The sequence below is a fragment of the Hippopotamus amphibius genome, chromosome 16, assembly GCF_030028045.1.
Source record: "Hippopotamus amphibius kiboko isolate mHipAmp2 chromosome 16, mHipAmp2.hap2, whole genome shotgun sequence".
Taxonomy (NCBI): Eukaryota; Metazoa; Chordata; class Mammalia; order Artiodactyla; family Hippopotamidae; genus Hippopotamus; species Hippopotamus amphibius.
Window position 1 is genome coordinate 54,772,006 of NC_080201.1, and position 19,145 is coordinate 54,791,150.

The 19,145-nt window shown below is 46.1% G+C and overlaps 1 protein-coding gene across 1 annotated transcript in view; it reads right to left on the reverse strand.

The window, feature by feature from the left end:
* CEACAM20 (CEA cell adhesion molecule 20) overlaps positions 1 to 19,145 on the reverse strand; it is a 46,627-nt gene that overhangs the window by 18,054 nt on the left and 9,428 nt on the right. Inside the window, 4 exon segments of the mRNA XM_057710882.1 lie at positions 9,265 to 9,418; positions 9,421 to 9,522; positions 12,622 to 12,937; positions 18,477 to 18,706. Coding sequence (XP_057566865.1) covers positions 9,265 to 9,418; positions 9,421 to 9,522; positions 12,622 to 12,937; positions 18,477 to 18,706 — 802 coding nt within the window.

Here is a 19,145-nt window from a genome sequence, read left to right on the forward strand (position 1 = left end):
CCATCTTGAAGTCTGTAACCTCAGTTATATCAGCAAAGTCCCTTTTGCTATGTAACAGGATCACAACATGTTTACAGATTGGGGCATGGGCATCTCTTCTGCCTACTGCAGTGATGTCGTGTGAGGGCAGGATATCTACAGCTGAGGCAGCCATCTTAAGACCATGAGGTAGCAAGCTGGAGAGGATGTTCAACAAACTGAGGATGGGAGGGATGAAGGAAAGGATTTCACTGAGCTGTGAAATAAGCCTGGGGCACTTTGGAAAGTAACAGATGTGGGTTCTGCCACTGTGAGCCAGGTTATCTTTTGTTTGAGGTGGAATGCACCCTAATGGGTACCCTGTCCAGTCACTACTGGAAATGTTTATTGGAATCGCTTATCTTGTGATGAAAACCCCGGTTGTTTAGAAGCCCAGAGTTTCTGGCGCTTGTGCCCTTTGTCCTAGAGGATAATAAAACCTGTAAAACTTATTTTGAGAAGAAGCCTACTCAAAATGATTTCTCTATTTAAAAAGAGATTCCTGGGGCTTCCTAGGTGGCGCAGTGGTGGAGAATCCGCCCGCCAATGCAGGGGACACGGGTTCGATCCCTGCTCCAGGAAGATCCCACATGCCCTGGAGCAACGGAGCCTGTGCGCCACGGCTATTGAGCCCATGTGCTGCAACTACTTAAGCCCACATGCCTGGAGCCCGTGCTCTGCAACAACAGAGGCCAAGGCAATGAGGAGCCCACGCACCACAACAAAGAGTAGCCCCCACTCACTGCAGCTAAAGCGAAAGCAAAAAAAAAAAAAAAAAAAAAAAAAAGACCCAACACAGCCAATAAAATAAATAAATAAATTTTTTTAAAAAAAGAGAGAGATTCTTGTCTAGCTCCCTTCTATTCTAAATGAAGAAACTGAGCCCAGAGGGGAGAGTGAAGTTTTTCGCCAGAGTCATGGAGCTGAGTCTTCTTGGAGCATCTGGGAAACTCAGGTTTGTACCACTTACTTTTTGTGCCCACTGTGTAGGAAAAGCAGGAACAGTATCAATGAGAAGAGGAAGGATGCAGTATAAAAGGACCCAGGGGATGTCTATAACCAAGAATCCTACACGCACACATCATCTTGAACTTCTGAAGCTGCTACACCATACTTGTTGCCATGATTCTGTAAAATCCTAGGGCAACACGGAAGGTTGACCCACAGATCCTCAGGTATTTTATTGAACTCATGATGTCTACTGGAAGCACAGGAATGGACACAGCATTTCTCACTTATGGTTCAAAGGAGTAAACGTTCCCAGAAGCTTCTCTAACTTGAGATATTCTCTCTTCGTCACTGCAATAACTTCACCAACACTCTTGCAATTCTACCCCCCTCCATCACCATAACCGTCCACATCCCACCAGTGTGAGCCATGACTTCAAGAACTTGGGGCACCCCCAATCAGATGGTAAAATGCTTCAGATCTTCCACATCGCCTGTTGCCAACAGGATGTTTTAAGTTTACCTTAAGATTGTGCATCAACAACTTTGTAAGTGACCTACCTCCTAGCTAGGAGCAAGGAAGAAAGGAGGTTTCAATCTTCCAGAATCAAGCCAGCCGTGAAAAATTCCTTTAAGGGAGATGGTGGGGACAGGAAAGCATGGATGAGAAGGTTCTGCAGTGGGAAAGTGAGAAGTTCCCAGGAATTAAAGGACGTAAGAGACAAATTGATGACATGAAGACATTAGCCAAAGTTGCCAAGGACCATGTACGTCCTTTGAGAAAGGTAAGTGAAGACTGGAATTCCTACTTGAATTGTGAATTTTTCTAAGCTCTTTATTGGAGTATAATTGCTTTACACTGTTGTGCCAGTTTTTGCTGTACCACAAAATGAATTAGCTGTATTTATACATATATCCCCATATCCCCTCCCTCCCGCGACTCCTTCCCACCGTCCCTATCCCACCCCTCTAAATCACCACCAGTCATTAAGTTGATCTCCCTGTGTTATGCAGCAGCTTCCCACTAGCTATCTATTTTACATTTGGTAGTGTATATACGTCAATGCTACCCTCTCACTTCATCCCAGCTTCCCCTTCATCCCCCACCCCATGTCCCCAAGTCCATTCTCTACATCTGCATCTTTATTCTTGCCCTGTCACTGGGTTCATCTGTACCATTTTTTCTTTTAGATTCCATATATATGAGTTACCATACGGTTGCATTGTGAATTTTTGAACGTAATTCCGCTCCGGAACTGAGCTACACAAGCCAGAGTTTCTATAGGGTTACATGTAATATGTAAAGAAAAAATGCAACATGGAAGAGGGTGTTCTCCATCATAACACTTCTTGATTGGTGGACTAAAGGTTGTGGAGGTGGTCTATTAACTCACAAGGCAAGTCTTGTTCATCATGCCAACCTCTGTTTGAAGCATATTCTTCAAGGGGAGAGAGACTGGGGAGGGATTACAATCCTCTACTTTACTATGCAAATAATCACAAATCTGTTAAAATAGCTGGCCTCTGAAACATGCCTCAGCTTCTTTTGGCTTTGGAAGGTCTTGGCATCACTGGGCAGGTGTCGAAGGCTGGTTACAATGAGGTTGATATTTCCACCCCTCTGAAAAATATGAAAACTTGTCAACCCTATCCAAGGAAGGAGCTTTCTGTTCTGGCCACCACAGCCCAGAAATGCCTCTGCTTCCTCCCAGCTGTGGGACAGACCTGGTTCCTAACTCAGGATCACCTGCCCTCATTCTCCTTTCAATTCCTTTTTTTCTCTCTAAAACTCAAAACATCTGGACATCCTTCTGGATGCCCTGCTTCCTCTAACCCACCTCCAACGTCCAATCAGTCACCAAATCCTATGGGTTTCATCTTTTAATTATCTCTGTTAACTGTCCCCTTCTCTCCATCCCCACTACCTCGCCTTGGGTAACACCACCATCTTCTCTCACCTGAGAAACTGTCCCAGCCTCCTGCAGCAACCTTGACCCCCAGCCTCTCTCTCTCTGGACTCAACATCTCTAATCTGCCCATCACAATTCCTGCCACCTTCCCAAATCGCAGCTTTGACTTAGTGTCCTCCCTTCTAAAGAGTGATTCCAAGATCTCCAGCCCACCCTACAAGAAGTCTGGGATGCCTCCATCTCTCTCCTGATAAATCCAGAGGGTGGGACCTCCCTGGTGGTGCAGTGGTTAAGAATCTGCCTGCCAGTGCAGGGGACATGGGATTGATCCCTGGTCCCGGAAGATCCCACGTGCCACAGAGCAACTAAGCCCGTGTGCCACAATTACTGAGCCCACGTGCTACAACTACTGAAGCCCATGTGCCTAGAGCCTGTGCTCCGCAACAAGAGAAGCCACCACAATGAGAAGCATCGCAATGAAGAGCAGCCCCCGCTCATCACAACTAGAGAGAAAAGCCCCCATGCAACAACGGACACAATGCAGCCAAAAAAAAATTTAAATTAAAATAAATTAAAAATAAAATCACGTTTCCACAGGGTGAACATGTAACTCCTAATTCTGGCACCTGAAACTTCATTGCCTGGGGGCTTCCCTGTCTAGCTTCTATCCTCAGCAACTCCTGCACACAGAGTAGAGGGATCTTTGGAGCCATTTTACCTAGATGCATTTTAGAGACTATTTTTCTTAAAAGAATGTTTCATCCTTACCTTGCTGAGCTGAACTCCATAGGATTCCTGGGCTGGAGAGAAGGAAAGAAGACTGAAGCTCCAAAAGGAAGGTAGGAAAGGTACCTCCCTCTGTAGCTAAGCTAAAATGAGGCTGTCTTCCCTACCCCACCTTCAAAAGGAGGGAAAGGGGGCAAAAAGTTGAGATTTCTGCTTTAAGGATGAGCTCAAGGTCCCCAAGAATCTTGGAGGTAGAGCAAACCTTGTATGTCATGATGTGGGTAACATTGGGGTCCATCCCAGCAAGTAGAGCTTGTTTCATGTCTACTCACACGTGCTCAGATGTGATGCACTGACATGGCATCTTAGTTCCAGCACCCCCCCGCCCCCACAATCCTGCTCTAGTCTTCACGTGTTTGAGGGAGCCCTGCAGCAGAATGGTTAAGGACCCAGGTTCTAGGCCAGACAGAAATGGGTTCAAAGCCTGGCTACCCCACTAGCTAGCTGTGTGACCTTAAGCAAGAGGCTGAACCTCTTTAAGCCTCAGTTTACTCTTCTGCAAAATGGGTGTAACCATAGCACTTCCCTCTCAATGAGATGGTGAGATGCTGAAACTAGCAGCTCAGCAGAGGGTGAAGTTAATTTTTTACTTAATTCTTTAATTAAGCAATTATTTTCCATTGGTATTTACCCTTACACAGGCACAAGTACCAACTCTTTAACTCCTCCTAATAACCCACTGATGGAGGTCCTATTACCAGCCTCATTTTACAGGTCAGGAAACCAAGACTGTAAAGTTTAAGAATTCAACCAAAGTGACAAAAGCCCAGAAGCAGTGGTGCAGGGTCTTGAATCCAGGACTCTCTGCATGTGAGGCAGCTTAGCACATGAGGTCAAGTGCAGATCCTGTGTGATCCTGGGCAAGTCCTCTCATTCTGTGAACCTCCATTTCAACTGGAAAGAATAATATGCACAGCTTCTTCCTAAAGCTGTTGAAAGACTTTCATGAGTCAACCCAGAACCATGACTGGTGCAGTTAGCTCTTTGTAATTTGGCAGTATTTATGATTAATAATGATGTAATTATCATATTATGATAGCTAGAAGTTAGTGGGCACTATGTAAGTGTTAGTTATAATTTATCATGTTTAACAATATTAATGATAATAATAGATTTAGTGACCATTCACCATGAGCAGACACTGACTAAGCCCCAATGATGCCAGTGAACTGTCAGAACAATCCTAAGGCTACATTTATCCCCATTTTGCAGATGAAGAAACTGAGGCAGGAGGGGTTGGATCACTTTTCCAAGATCACCACTGCTAGAAGGTGGTGATGGAGGATTTAAGCTCACTTCTGCTAAGTGGAGAGCCCAGGATCTAATCACTACACTAAACTTGGGACAAGTGAGAAGTGCCCCACTCCCAGCCCCAGTCCTGGTCTCCAGGTCCTGGGGCACATCCCTCCCCTGCAGACCAGCCCCAGTCGATCCCCCAGCTCCCTGCCCACACAGCTCCCAGCATTGAAGCCCCCTCTGAACTCCCTGGACACTCATCCCAGCTCTGTGACCACTGAAGAGCCCAGAGCTGATACCTAGGATCTCATGACCCCGACAAGGTAGCTGGTTGTCCCTGTGAGCGCCATGCTGATCAGGACACACAACATGATCCCTGCAGTGCCCCCACCAGGAATGGTGGTCCTGAGCAAGGCCAGCTGCAGGTTGTTCTCTGGAGCCTCTGCAGGAGGGTGGGGGTGGTGGGGGGGGAGAGAGAGACAGAGCAAGGTACAAGGGCTCTGAGTTTCAGGTCCTCTGAGCTGAGCATGCCCTTTGTGTGCCCTTTTCTCCCTGCTCCCCATTTTACAGATTGGAAAACTGAGGCCCAGAGAAGAACCAGATTACAGTTATAATAGTCATGGCTAATTGTGATAATGACCAGTAAACTATATGATCTCATTTATTGCTCAACATAACTGTGTATGATAGACTTTGTTAATATCCCCATTTTTCAGAGGGAGAAACTGAGGCACAGAGAGGTTAAACTAACCTAAGCAAGATTGAACATGTGGTAGAGTTATAATTTGAACCATACTGATGCTAGAGCCCACACTCTGAACCCCTCCATTATTTAGCCTCTGGGGATCATATTTATCTATTCCCCCATTCAACAGACATTTGTTAAGCACCTACTGTGTGCAAGGCACTTTTTAAGGTACTGGAGATATAGCAGGGAACAGAGCAGACAGAAATCCCTGCCATTCTGGAACTTACATTTTAGGAGGGAAATGAGACAGAAAACACACAATTGGGCAAATTAGCTATCATTAAAGTTCTGCCAGTGTGATAAAGGAGCGTAATGGGATACTCTGTGAGGCTCTTACAGGAGGATCAGATCTAACCTGGGGTAATCAGGGAATGCTTCCTGGCAGTAATAATGACATTTAAGCTGCGATCCAAAGGTTGAATCCAAGACCAGCTGGTCAAAGGGTGAGTCTCCTGGGCAGACTGATTGGCATTCATTCATTTATCCATTCATTCATTCATTCAGGAAACCGTTCTAGTCACTGTGGACACAACAAGCAACAAGACAAACAAGGTCTTTGCCCTCATGGATCTGACCATCCAACAGGAAGACTGATAAAACAAAAATCAGTATGACTGAGTGAAGTGAGTCAGACAGAGAAGGACAAGTATCGTATGATATTGCTTATATGTGGAATCTTAAAAAATAGTACAAATGAACTTATTTATAAAACAGAAGTAGAGTTAAAGATATAGAAACCAATCTCATGGTTACCAGGGAGCAGGGGAAGAGGGATAAATGGAGATTGGGATTGCCATATACACACTACTATATATAAAACTACTAAGGTCCTACTGTATGGCACAGGGAACTCTACTCTGTAATGGGAAACATTAACCTATATGGGAAAAGAATCTAAAAAAGTGGATATATGTATATGTATGGCTGATTCATTTTGCTGTCCAGCAAAAGGTAACACAACATTGTAAATCAACTATAATTAAAAAATTTTTTAAAAAGTAAAATACTGAGAAACAATCAGTATGATAATTAAGTAAACCATATACTGTGTTAGAAGGAGAGAAAAGCAGAGGTCAGGGAAAGGAACCACAGAGCAGAAGAGATGAGGAGGAGCAGGAGAGCGGGCTGGTGTAGAATCTGAAATAGGGTAGTGAAGGTAGATGTCACTAAAAAGGAACATCTGAGCAAAGACCTGAACACAGGGAGAGAACCATGCGGATGTCGCCTAGGGGAAGAGAAATCCTGTGGCAAAAGTATGTCAGGCATGTCTGAGGAACCACAAAGTGGCTGGTGTGGCTGAGAGCAAGTGAGAGGAGAGTCATAAGAGTTGAGTTTAGAGGTTTGAAGAGTAAACTATAGGAGGTGAGAGTGGAAACTGGGAGACCCAGTGAGAAGCTGACTGCCATGGGCCGTGCAGCAGATGGTGGTGGTTTGAGCAGGGTGGAGGCCACGGAGGAGGTAAGAAATGATTCTGGATATATTTTCAAGGTAGAGCCAATGGGATTGGATATGGGGAGAGAGGGAAGTTGGAGTCCATATATGACCTGAATATCTGCAAGGATAGTTTCCATCTGATGAGATGGAGAAGAATTGGATAGAGTGGGTTTTGAGGAGAGTAAGGGGTGCAGTTTGGGCTGCACTGAGTTGGAGATTCCTATCAGACCTCCAAGTAGAGGCATCAAGCAGACAACTGGATATATGAGCTGGGAGTTCAGCTAGAGGAGCAGGCTGGGTATATACATAAACACTCACCAGCATATGGGTGGTGTTTAAAGCCATGAGTCTGGACAGGATCTATTAGCAGGGGAACAATGGAGATGAGGAGTGACAAGATGACGCAAAAGGAGAACACAGCGGGCCCCAACCAGAGGAGGTTGGGAGCAGAGGTCTGAATGGAGTCACAGGCTGCCAAGACCTGCAGAAGCAGAGCACATCAGGCTCTGGAGGTCACCCGAGTGTTCTGAATGTGTCCTAAGAGTGGTGGGAACACACATAAGGGCTCTAAGCAGGAGAGCAAGGCCACTGACTTGCACTTTTAAAAGCTCATTCTGTATAGCTGATTCACTTTGCTGTACAGCAGAAACTAACACATTGTAAAGCAACTATACTCCAATAAAAGTTAATTTAAAAAAATAACTTGAAAGAGAATTATAGCTAAATAAAAATCAACTATTACCTAGGGAAAAAAAAAAAACTAAAAGCTCACTCTGGCTGCAGAACTGATGTTGGGCAGGGCAGGAGGGTGGCATCACAGAAAAGGGAGACCAGTGAGGAAGAGGCTATTGTAGGTGTCCAGGTGAGACATGTGATATGTGTAACTTCGACTAAGGTGGCCACTATGGGAAGGAGTGATGAACATGGCTTCCCAAGAGCAGGCAAGACAGAGTCTAGAGCCAGAGTTCCTGGTTCCAATCCCAGCCTCATCATTCACTGGCTTGGTGGCCTTGGCAGGTCACTTCACCTCTGTAAAGTCAGCTTTCTCCATCTATAAAGTGGAGGTAACGATGGTACCTCCCTGCCGGAGTGGTTAGGAGGAGTAATTGAGCTCACATGTACAAGGCAGTTAGGAGGGAGCCTGGGACCTTTGTGCTTTTGTGACTCTTGTACAGATGACCAGGGCCAGGATGAATCCTGGGGACATTAGAACAGTAGATATATCAAGAATAGAGAAGGAGCAGATTTGGGGAGAAGATCGGTTTGGACCACGTTGGTCTCATGGATGCCTGGGAGATGTCTTAGCAATAAGCAAACAGCTATTATCTTTGAATGACCTGGAGTTAATGAAGGTTGGTGCAGGAAGCAGCAGCTTCCTTGGGGCAGGCTGGGGTGCCATCCCAGCTCCTCTAATTCCCAAGCGCATTCTGTAAGACCAACACACTGTGTAGTCATTGTCCCCATGGTGGCCCTGTAGTGGATTGCTTGCGAAGGTGTCCCCGTTAGGCTCTTGCCTGAAAACATGCCCTTTGCAATGTGACTTTTCAGCTCCTCCTACCTCTTCAATGAGCTGCTCATGTGACTTACTTTGACCAATAGAATGGGAAGAAGGGATGTTATGCAAATTCTAAGCATAGACCTCGAAACTGGCAGCTTCTTTCACCTTAGTGTTATTCTCCTCCTTCTTCTTTTTCTGCCTCCCTTCCCTCCCCTCCTTCTCCTTCCTGCTCCTCCTTTTTCTTCTTTTCCTTGTCATCCTCTTCCTCCTCCTCCCTTCCTCCTTTCTTCCCTCCATCTCCCCATCCCTCTGCCTGTCTGTCTGTCTGTCTCTCTCCAACCCCTGCCTATGCATGAGAATGAGCCCAGGCTAGCCTGCTGGAGGATGAGATACCAAGAGCCTCAGCCATCCTATACCAGCCAGCCCCCAAACATGTGAAAGAGTCCAGCCAAGATCAGCAGAGCCACCTACCCAACCACAGACACATGAGTGACCCAGCCAAGTCCATGAGACTCACCCATAGATTTGTGAGTCATAATCAATGTTTATTGTCTTGAGCTACTGAGTTTTGGGGGAGGGGTTATACAGATTTATTGAGATAGTGTATGGCTGACACAAACCCCAACACTACCTGTATAAGGGCAAGAGAGCCTGAGCCATTGTCACCATGACATCTCCACACCCACCTGAGATCTGGATCGTTCCACTGGCTGAGCTGCGAAGGTGAGTGAGTGATGCTGTTGGAGGCTTCACAGGTATACCTGCCCTCCTGACCCAGGGAGACCTCTGGGGTGAGTGGGTGCTGGGTGGCATGGCCTGGCTTCCCATCCACCTCCCAGCATACTGGGCAAGGGGGTTTAAGTCAGCAAAACAGAACAGGGTGAGGGCTGTGCCAACCCTGACCTCTGTGTCTGGAGGGTTGACCGTGGGAGGATCTGGGCCACCTGCAGAGAACTGAGAGGGTCAGGCCACAGGGAAGAGGAAGATCTGTCTTCATCAGAGCCTGTGAGCCACTGACCCAGAGGACACTTTTTCATCCCCATCCTGTGGACAACAGCATTTGAGACTTGATCATCCTCTCCTGCCTTATTTCCTATTGCTCCCCTGCACCTTATTCTCCACCAAGCAGCCAGAGGGACGCTGTTCAGGCCCTACCCAAACCTAAGTCACATGTCATCCCTCCTCTGCACAAAGCCCTTCCTTGTCTCCCATTTCACACAGAGTAAAAGCCAAAACCTTCACTAATGGCCCACAGGCCCTGCGCTATCTGCCCATTACCTCTTTTGCGGGAAGGTTGACCTCATCTCTTTCACTCTCCCCCTTCACCCTATTTCATTCACCCTGATCTTCTTGCTGCTCCTCAAACATGCCAAGCACACGCCCACCTCCAGGCCTTAGAACTTACAGTTTCCTTTCCCCAAAATACCCACAAGGCATGCTCCCTCACTTCCTCCAGGTCTGCTCTTCAAAAGAATTTTCTGAGCACTCTCTGCCATTCTCTGTTCTCTCACTTTGGTTCATCCTTGCACTGATCACCACCTGACATTTTATTTTTATTTGCTTATTTGTTTAGTGTCTTCCTCCTCCCACTAGCATGTCAGCTCCATGGAGCAGGGACTTCTACCTGTTGTGGTCACTGCTATGTCCCCAGCACCTAGAACAGTGCCTGCCACACAGTAGGTGCTCAGCACAGGTTGGGTACATAACTTTCAAGCCCATCCCCAGAGGCAGATACCACTCTCCACTCCCTGCCTCTGACCACCCCCTGTCAATCTCTCTGGGGGCTCCTCTTCCTCCACTGGAGCCCTAAGTCTGGTGGACCCCAGGACTCACACTCCTTGGCCTTCTACCCTTCTCATTTTATACACTCCCCACTCAAGACAATCTCATCTACTCCTAAGGCATAAATCACCACCCCCCCAGGGTGTTGAGTCCCAAACCTACTTCTCCAGTCAACTCTTTCTAAGCTTCACACTAATCTATCTGCTGGATCCTGGATGTCTCAGTAGCACCCCAAGATCACCAGGTCCAACACTGAACTTGGTGTCTGTATTAATCATGCCTTTTATTTTCTGTATTGTGATGCTTTGACATCTTGGAGCTTTTGGGGGCTGGGGGGAGGACTTGAATCCTGGGAGGACTGCCCCTCCCAGGGTTAGCCAATTCCTAGAGATATTGAATAACTTGCTCATGAGCAAGTTTTAAAAATGCAAACCAACCAAACCAGAGCCCACACCTGAATCACCTCCTTTATCATCTGTCACACTCCAGGCTACTATCTACCTTCCCTAACCACCCTGGGGCAGGTCCCAGACAACAAGGGGCAGCCTCTATGCCCCCAGAACCCACTGATATTACTCAAACTAGCCAATCTTAAACCTGTTTACTCTGCCTCCCCCATTTCTTCCTGCAGACACCACAGTGAAGACTCTTGCCCACAGTTCCCTCTGCCTCCTGGCTGACCCTGGTGCTTCCCCATGTAGCCTCCATGGCACAGTGTGCCCCCTCCTTTTGTGAACTGTAACAAACTATCTTTTCAATGGCAATTGTCTCCAGATCTGTTAGCCTTACCAAACCTCAAATTTCCAAATGAACATAGTGTACTTTAAAACAGTGTCTTCCCTCGAAAGCTGCTTCTCCTCCTGGCTCCCCATCTCAGAAGGTGGCACCACCCACCATCCAGAGACGAAGTCTCATCAGTCCTCCCTCCCTTGTGTCCCAGGATGCATCACCTCCATCCCCTCCCTGTGGTCCTCGCCCTGGTTCATTCTCATCATCCATCCTCCTGATTGTTACTGAGCCTCCAAAATGGCCTTTTCATTTCCCCTAATCCATCTTCAACATGACAGGCTAGAGGATATTTACGTGCAAACGTTAAAATGCAAATCTGACCATGTCATCCCACTATTTAAAACCCTTCCAAAGCTCTCTGGTGCCTTCAGGGGTAAAAAACAAACCACTGGCAAGGACTTCAAGACTTCGCATGATATAACCCTGAGTCTCCAGACTCATCTTTCCCTCTATTCACCTCCACTCCTATTTTTCTGCATTTCCATGATCTGTCTTGCTACTTTGTGTCTCTGGACCTTTGCACAAGCTGCTCTCTCCACCTAGACATTATTATCCCTAACCTTGTTACCTGGCTCTTCCATATTTATCTTTCAGGTCTTCTTTTCCAGGAAGCCTTCCTTGACCCCCAGGCTTGGTCAAGCACCCCTGCTGGATTTCCTCCAGCCTCCTAGATTCCCCCATATCAGCCCTGCCCACTCTGCACTACCATTGTCTGGGGACAAGTCTGTCTCCTCCAATGGACTAGAAGCCCCAGGAGGACAGGACCAGGGATCTGCCTTGTTTCCTGTTGCACACTCAGGGCCTAACACAGTGCTTTGGTGCACATTTAGGCTCCAAATATTTTCAATGTGTTCAATAATTAAGAGTCAATCAAACATCATGCATTAATTACCAATGACAACACCCACCATATCCCATGCCCCTACAATGTGCCAGATACATTTTCAGGTACCGTAAATGCTTTCATTCATTTGACTCTCCACCACATCCTATAAGGTAGGTTTTATCATTCCCGTTTTAACAATAGGGAAACTGAAGCTCAGAGTACAAAAACCACTTCCCCAAGGCCACATGTTCGTTAATGCATCCAATTAACACGTATTTACTGAGGGCTTACTTGGGTGCTGAAAAGAGATCTGTGAACTAACCTCCCACTCAGTGGAGTCTGTATCTTGCTGGTGGAGCTAGGGTTTCAAGTCCTGCACATGGGGTTTGCAAGCCTTTCCCAAATGCCCAGTTGGATTTGCTGCGGGGAAGTTGGGAACATGTCTCACAATGGGACGGGGATCTCTGGCCTGGAGAGACTTAAACAGGATCCCCAACCAATATGAGGCCTTTATGCAATTAATAAAAGCCCCCTGCCTCAGGGCAGACACCACCAGCTTGGCCAGCTGGATTTCAGCTCCTGCTTCACCCCTTAGCCACACCCTTGTGGCATCCCCACCCATCATTTAGCAAGGCCCTCAATTCACAAATGACTTCGATGAGAATCAGGTTGCTGATGCTGCTGGTGGCTGAGTTCCAGCTCTCACACTGGTAGAGCCCCGTGTTGTTCCTGGGGATGTTTTGCAGAGTCAGTGTCCTGTGGTCTGAGGACAGCTCCCTGCGGCCCCCACTGAAGAGATGCTGGCCATTGATGTACCACTGGATGGCCACAGTGCTTCTTGAGGGGAAGCAATGCAGGCTGATGGATTCCACATGCTCCACTGGGGCTAAGTTATTGACTGTGACATTGGGCTGGGGAAGTGTCTCTGCAGGAAAATTAGGAAGAGGTAGAAATGTTGAGTCCTGCCAGATCATAGGCTTAGGGACAGAATGCCTGGGCAGAATTCAGTACCCCTTACCAATCATCCTTCTAATAATCTGTCCACCCAATCACCTGTCCATACACCTGTCCATAAGTTCATTTATTTACCCACCAACTCAGCCATCAATATATCTATACACCCAATAGTTTACCCTCCCTCCCTCCCTCCCTTCCTTCCTTCCTTCCTTCTATCCTACCCACAAATCTACCATCCTATTGGGGGAAGGAAAGATAGGACTTGAAACCATGTACAAGCCCCCGTGTCCTTATCTTTTGAAGTAAAAGGCCGACTCAAGAGTTAATGATTGGGAAATGTGAAGATGTAGAAACAAAGAATAGCTGTTGGGCTGCGGAACTGGTAACAAATTAGACTCTAAACCAGCCACATCGCAGAATCACCAAGCTCCCAGTTCCCTGAAAGATAGATAAAGGCCTGATACACATTCCTAAGTTGTTTTTCACAGGAAGCAGACCCCCACAGATGACCATAAGAACATAGACTCCAGACTGGTTGAAACCAGAAGGTTAATGATGCTTGAAACTGCACCTTGATGTCAACCAATCGGAGAATTGTCCACAGGCTGATCACACCCTGCTCCTTGCACACTATAAAACTCCTCACTACCCCCTCCAGGGTGGGACACACAGTGTTGAGGGCATTAGCCCACTGTGGCCCCCTTTGCCTGGCAAAGCAATATAGCTACTCTTTTCTACTTCACCCAAAACTCTGTTTCCGTGTCTCTGTTCAGCACCAGTGAACAGAGGCCAAGTTCTGGCAACAGCCTGGGCCCAAGGACAGTCTCCTCATGCATAGACATTAGACAAAAAACCCAAACCACCTTGTTTTACACTGAATGAGGTCATGAAGCCTGGAGGAATGGCGTCAGCAATAAGAACATAAATTAGACTTTGATTAAACTTGGTGACACCTGAATAGGGAACTTTGACCATAAAACCTGCAGAGCGTGGCCGAGCACGTGCAATAGAAATGCACAGGCTGCAGATGACAGCTCTACAACCTTCCACGTGCGACACTTGGCTAGTAAGGAAAAATTTAAGGGAAAATGGCCTAGCGCGCATGTGCGGTGCCTTCAGGAGCCAGATGCGCATGAGTGGGTGCTGATGTAACCAGGTGCAATTAAGATCCCACCCCATCCTTCCAACAATGAGCATCCCGGCCCCTAACTGAAAAAACCTCCACCCATTCAAGGAACTAAAATGAAATAAAAGGGGGGGATCAGAAAGCCCTTTGGGTGCTCCTTATACGTGAGGATGCCCGTGTTCTTCGAGTGTGTACTTTCGCTTCTTAATTAACTGGTTCTTTGTTTTTCTCTATGCCTCAGCCTCTATGTGTTTTTCCTTTGTGTTCCTCAGCCAGATTCTTCTGTTAGAGTAGAACAGAAACCTGGACATTTAATTTAATCTGCCCAGCATTTCCATCTAACTACCTGTTCAGCCATCCATACGTGCTCATATCCATCTATTACCAGAGTTGCCACCAGACCCTTGCTCAAAACCCACCCACGCCTCCCTTGAACAGGACCTAACATAATATCTTTAAGTCACTGGGTCTGGACACAAGGAAAAGAAGCTATAGGAAGAGAAAAACAAAAACCAGATAGAACCAAATAAGTTCATCTAAGCGATATTACTATTTGCATAGCAGAAATAGAGTCACAGATGTAGAGAACAAACTTATGGTTACCAAAGGGGGGTGGGGGTGGGATGAACTGGGAGATTGGGATTGACATATATACACTATTATGTATAACATGTATAACTAATGAGAACCTACATATAGCACAGGCAACTCTACCCAATGCTCTGTAGTGACCTAAATGGGAAGGAAATCTAAAAAAGAATGTATATCTGTATACGTATAACTGATTCACTCAGCTGTAAGGTAGAAACTAACACAACATTGTAAAGCAGCTATACTCTAATACAAATTAAAAAAAAAAATAGAACCAGATGAAACCAAGATGATGAGGTGTCTGACCTCCAACTGACCGAGTCTCATTCTACGCTGATTTTACTATACCAGCAAACTAAATGACACACCTGCCCCTGCAGCCATGACCAGAAGGCATAGATCAAAAAGGGACAGGAAAGGGGTAGCACCCCTTTTCCAGGAAAGCCCTGCCTCTTTCCCAGAAAACTAATGCCTATGCCTCCCCATCATTCATCTCACTCCCTGCATTGTCCTTTCTCCTTAAAAGCAAATCCCTCTCACCGTTAATGTAAGAAGTTGATTTGTGAACTAAGTTCTGGCTTCTCCATTCTCTGGCCATTGGATAAAGCTCATGCTGCTTCAGTCTCAGCTTTGGTTTCCTTTTTGGCCGTGCAAACCCGAATGGAAAAACAACTTCCCTGCCGAGACAGGAGGGTCTCAGCCCAGTGAGAGCCCAAGTGGGGTTCCACATGACCTAGTACAGGAACACATCTATTCATCCATTCATTCACCCACCAATCCATCCATTGATCATCCCTTCTATATACTTAATAAATAAACCCCAGACTTGGTGCTAAGTGCTTTACAGATACAACCTGATTTAATCCTCACACCTATATTTCAGGAGGGATGGGTTTTAACCCCATTTTACAGGTGATAAAACTGAGCAAGCAATAAGAAGACTTTTTGTATATCGAGTCCGTACTTTGTACTAAATACTTTATATGTGTGCCCTTGTTTGACCCTCATAACAACCCTGTGAAATCAGGGCTATTACAATCCCCTTTTCATTAACGAGGAAACTGAGGCTCAGAGATGCCCCTTTCCTTCCTCCGTGATCGACATCACGCCCAGGGTGACTTTCCACACAGCTGAGATGCATCCTCTGTGTCTTCTCTGAATCACACGGATGCTAAGATGCATTATGAAATGACATCCTTGGACACTCCTAAGTCACAACCACGCCATACAAATAAATGAAGGTTCTCAGAAGGGGAAAGTGCAACAAGTGAGAAGAAAAATTATTCATCCACAAATGACTCTGATACCAACATTTTTTAAAATCTGGAAATAAGATAAATCTGCTTCTGGCAAATTCTGGTTCTCTCCTGGGTTACATTGGCCAACCTCACCTCAAAAAGAAGGTGGAGGACAGATAACCTAATGTGATGCCTTCTAGATTTTATATAAACATATTTTTTAAGAGATCAGAATATGCTCTCTCAGAGATGAAACATCTCTGGAAATTTAAAAACACTGAATAAACGTGAAATTGGAGGTCAAGCAGAGTAACCTTGAATCTTAGGGCTGGAATGGCCCTTTCAGATTCTGGAGTTACATGATTTTGTCACACAAATGGGAAAAGAAAGACCAGACAAATCCCAAAAGAGTGGCCTATCTGGTCTATCACTGGACGCTGGCCAAGCTGCCACCCCCTGCTCATAAGGAAAATACACATAGTATATAAAAGCTGCACTGAAGATCAGTATGTATTATTCTTTTTTTTTAAATAAATTTATTTATTTTATTGGCTGTGTTGGGTCTTTTTTTGCTGTGTGCGGGCTTTCTTTAATTGCGGTGAGTAGGGGCTACTCTTTGTTGTGGTGCATGGGCTCCTCATTGCCGAGGCTTCTCTTGTTGCGGAGCACAGGCTCTAGGTGTGTGGGCTTCAGTAGTTGCAGAACATGGGCTCAATAGTTGTGGCTCACGGGCTCTAAAGCACAAGCTCAATAGTTGTGGCGCAGGGCTTAGTTGCTCCACGGCATGTGGGATCTTCCTGGACCAGGGCTCGAACCCATCTCCCCTGCATTGGCAGGCGGATTCTTAACCACTGCACCACCTAGGAAGCCCAATATGTATTATTCTTAAGCAACATTCATGAAATTTTGTTAAAATAAAAAACTGGTTGTAAAACAGTATGCATAGTACACTCTGCTTTTGTAGCAGAAAATGCACGTGTCTTTATTACTTTATAGGAATAGGCATAGGGAATGAATCTGTCAGAGGATATACCAAAGTAATAGCAGTGGTCATCTCTGGAATAGGAGAGTTTTCCTCCATTTTCTAATTTTCTTTTTGCACTGAATATACAGTATGTGTTTAATAAAGAACACTCCAGAGAATTTCCTGGTGGTCCAGTGGTTAGGACTCTGCGCTTTCACTGTTGAGGACCCGGGTTTGATCCCTGGTTGGGGAACTAAGATCCCACAAGCTGCACAGTGCGGCCAAAAAATAAAGAAAGAAAGAGTCCAAATGTAGGATGTAATGTGGCTCTATATTAATTAACATAGACGGATACTGAAGAGTAGAAGATTAAAGTTTAAAAGTAAGTTAAACTCGTAAGTAGAGTATGATACTATTTTTGTTTAAAACTACATATATTTTTGAATGTAGATATTAAAATAGGGGAATTATAGGAGGTATGTGGTTGTCTCTGGGAAGCTCCTTTGCCTACTTTACCTTTTCTACTATTAATGTGCAATTTACTCAAAATATGAACAGGTGGCATACAATATTTTTTAAAAGCAATCCCTACCAACTACAAGTCACTTTCACTTGGTTGGTTTAAGAATGTGAAAAGTTATTTTGCATAACATGGGTTAGAAAAATCTTCCTGAATATATAGATGAGTGAAATGGCCGAGAAAAGAATCCTAAAACGAAACAAAACAAAACAAACAGGGACTTCCCTGGTAGTGCAGTGGTTAAGAATCCGCCTGCCAATTCAGGGGACACAGGTTCAATCCCTGGTCCTTGTCTGGGAAGATGCCACGTGCTGCGGAGCAACTAAGCCCATGAGCCACAACTACTGAGCCCATGTGCTGCAATTACTGAAGCTCGCGCACCTAGAGCCCCTGCTCCACAGCAAGAGAAGCCACCGCAATGAGAGGCCTGCACAATGACGAGTATCTCTCGCTCACCGCAGCTAGAGAAAGCTCATGTGCAGCAACAAAGACCCAAAGCAGCCAAAAAAAAAAAATCTAGTTTCCTGAGGTGGAAGCCGTGTTATTAAAAACAAACAACACAATACAATGACAACAACAACAACCCCCCCAAAACAAACAAACAAACAAAACCCCTCTATTAGCAAAGTCCTGGGGCAAGGAATGATTTTTCTCTTGATTTCTTTTTCTTTTTTTAATTTTGGAGATTTCACCTTTAACCAATAACCTTCAACCCTGGCTTCATACCTTAGTCCATTTGTGCAGTTATAACAAAATACAGACTGAGTGGCTTATAAACAACAGACATTTATATCTCATAGGTCCGGAGGTTGAAAGTCCAAGATCAGTGCCAGCATGGTCAGGCTCCGGTGAGGACCCTCTTTCTGGTTCTCACTGGGTCCTCACATGGTGGAAGGGACCAGGGAGCGCCCTGGAACCTCTCTTATAGATGCACTAACCCCACTTATGAGGCTCCATCCTCATGACCTAATCCCCTCCCCAAAGTCCCACTTCCTGATACCATGACCTTGTGGGTTGGGATTTCAACACAGGAATTTTTTTTGGGGGGGTGGGGACAAACATTCAGACCACAGCAGTACCTGAGACAGTGATGTTGGTGACCAACGCTGCTATGCAAGCCGGACTTGGAGTGTGAAGCCTTGCAGGTATAGATGGCTGAGAGTGCCCTGGAGAGACTGGGAATGAAGAGGGGCTGGCCCTCAGGCCTGGGGACCCCATTAGTGTTCCATGTGTATTGTGCAGGGAGCGGGGAGTCGGCCAGGCAGCTCAGGGTGAGGTTAGAACCAATCACAAAACCTGGGTCTGGTGAGGTAATGGTGGGGGTGCCAGGGCCATCTGGACCATGAGAAAAATGTCCTATTTGGGAAGCATATGAAGAGTAAGGACACCATCCCCTCCCCCCACCGCTAGCCCCATGTTGTGCACTTAGCTTGAGCTGGACGCCCCACACATTGAGGAGGGCACGCAGTAATGCAACAGAAAGCTTTGCCCGGTAAATGAATGAATGAACGAACAAACGAACAAACTATTGCCGTCGGCCCCTCACTGTTGTGTCTGTGTCCCTCATTGCCCCTCGTAGAATGTCAGCCCCATGAGACAGAGATGCTCGTCTGCTCACTGCTTGGACTAGAATAACATTCAGCATACAAAGCACACAGTAGGAGCTCTGAATATATGTTTCAAGAGAAGGGGGCGGGGGGAGAGAGAGAGAGAGGAGAGAGAGAGAGAACGGGATTTCGGTTCCCATCTGTACTCCCGACACTATGAGATCTTG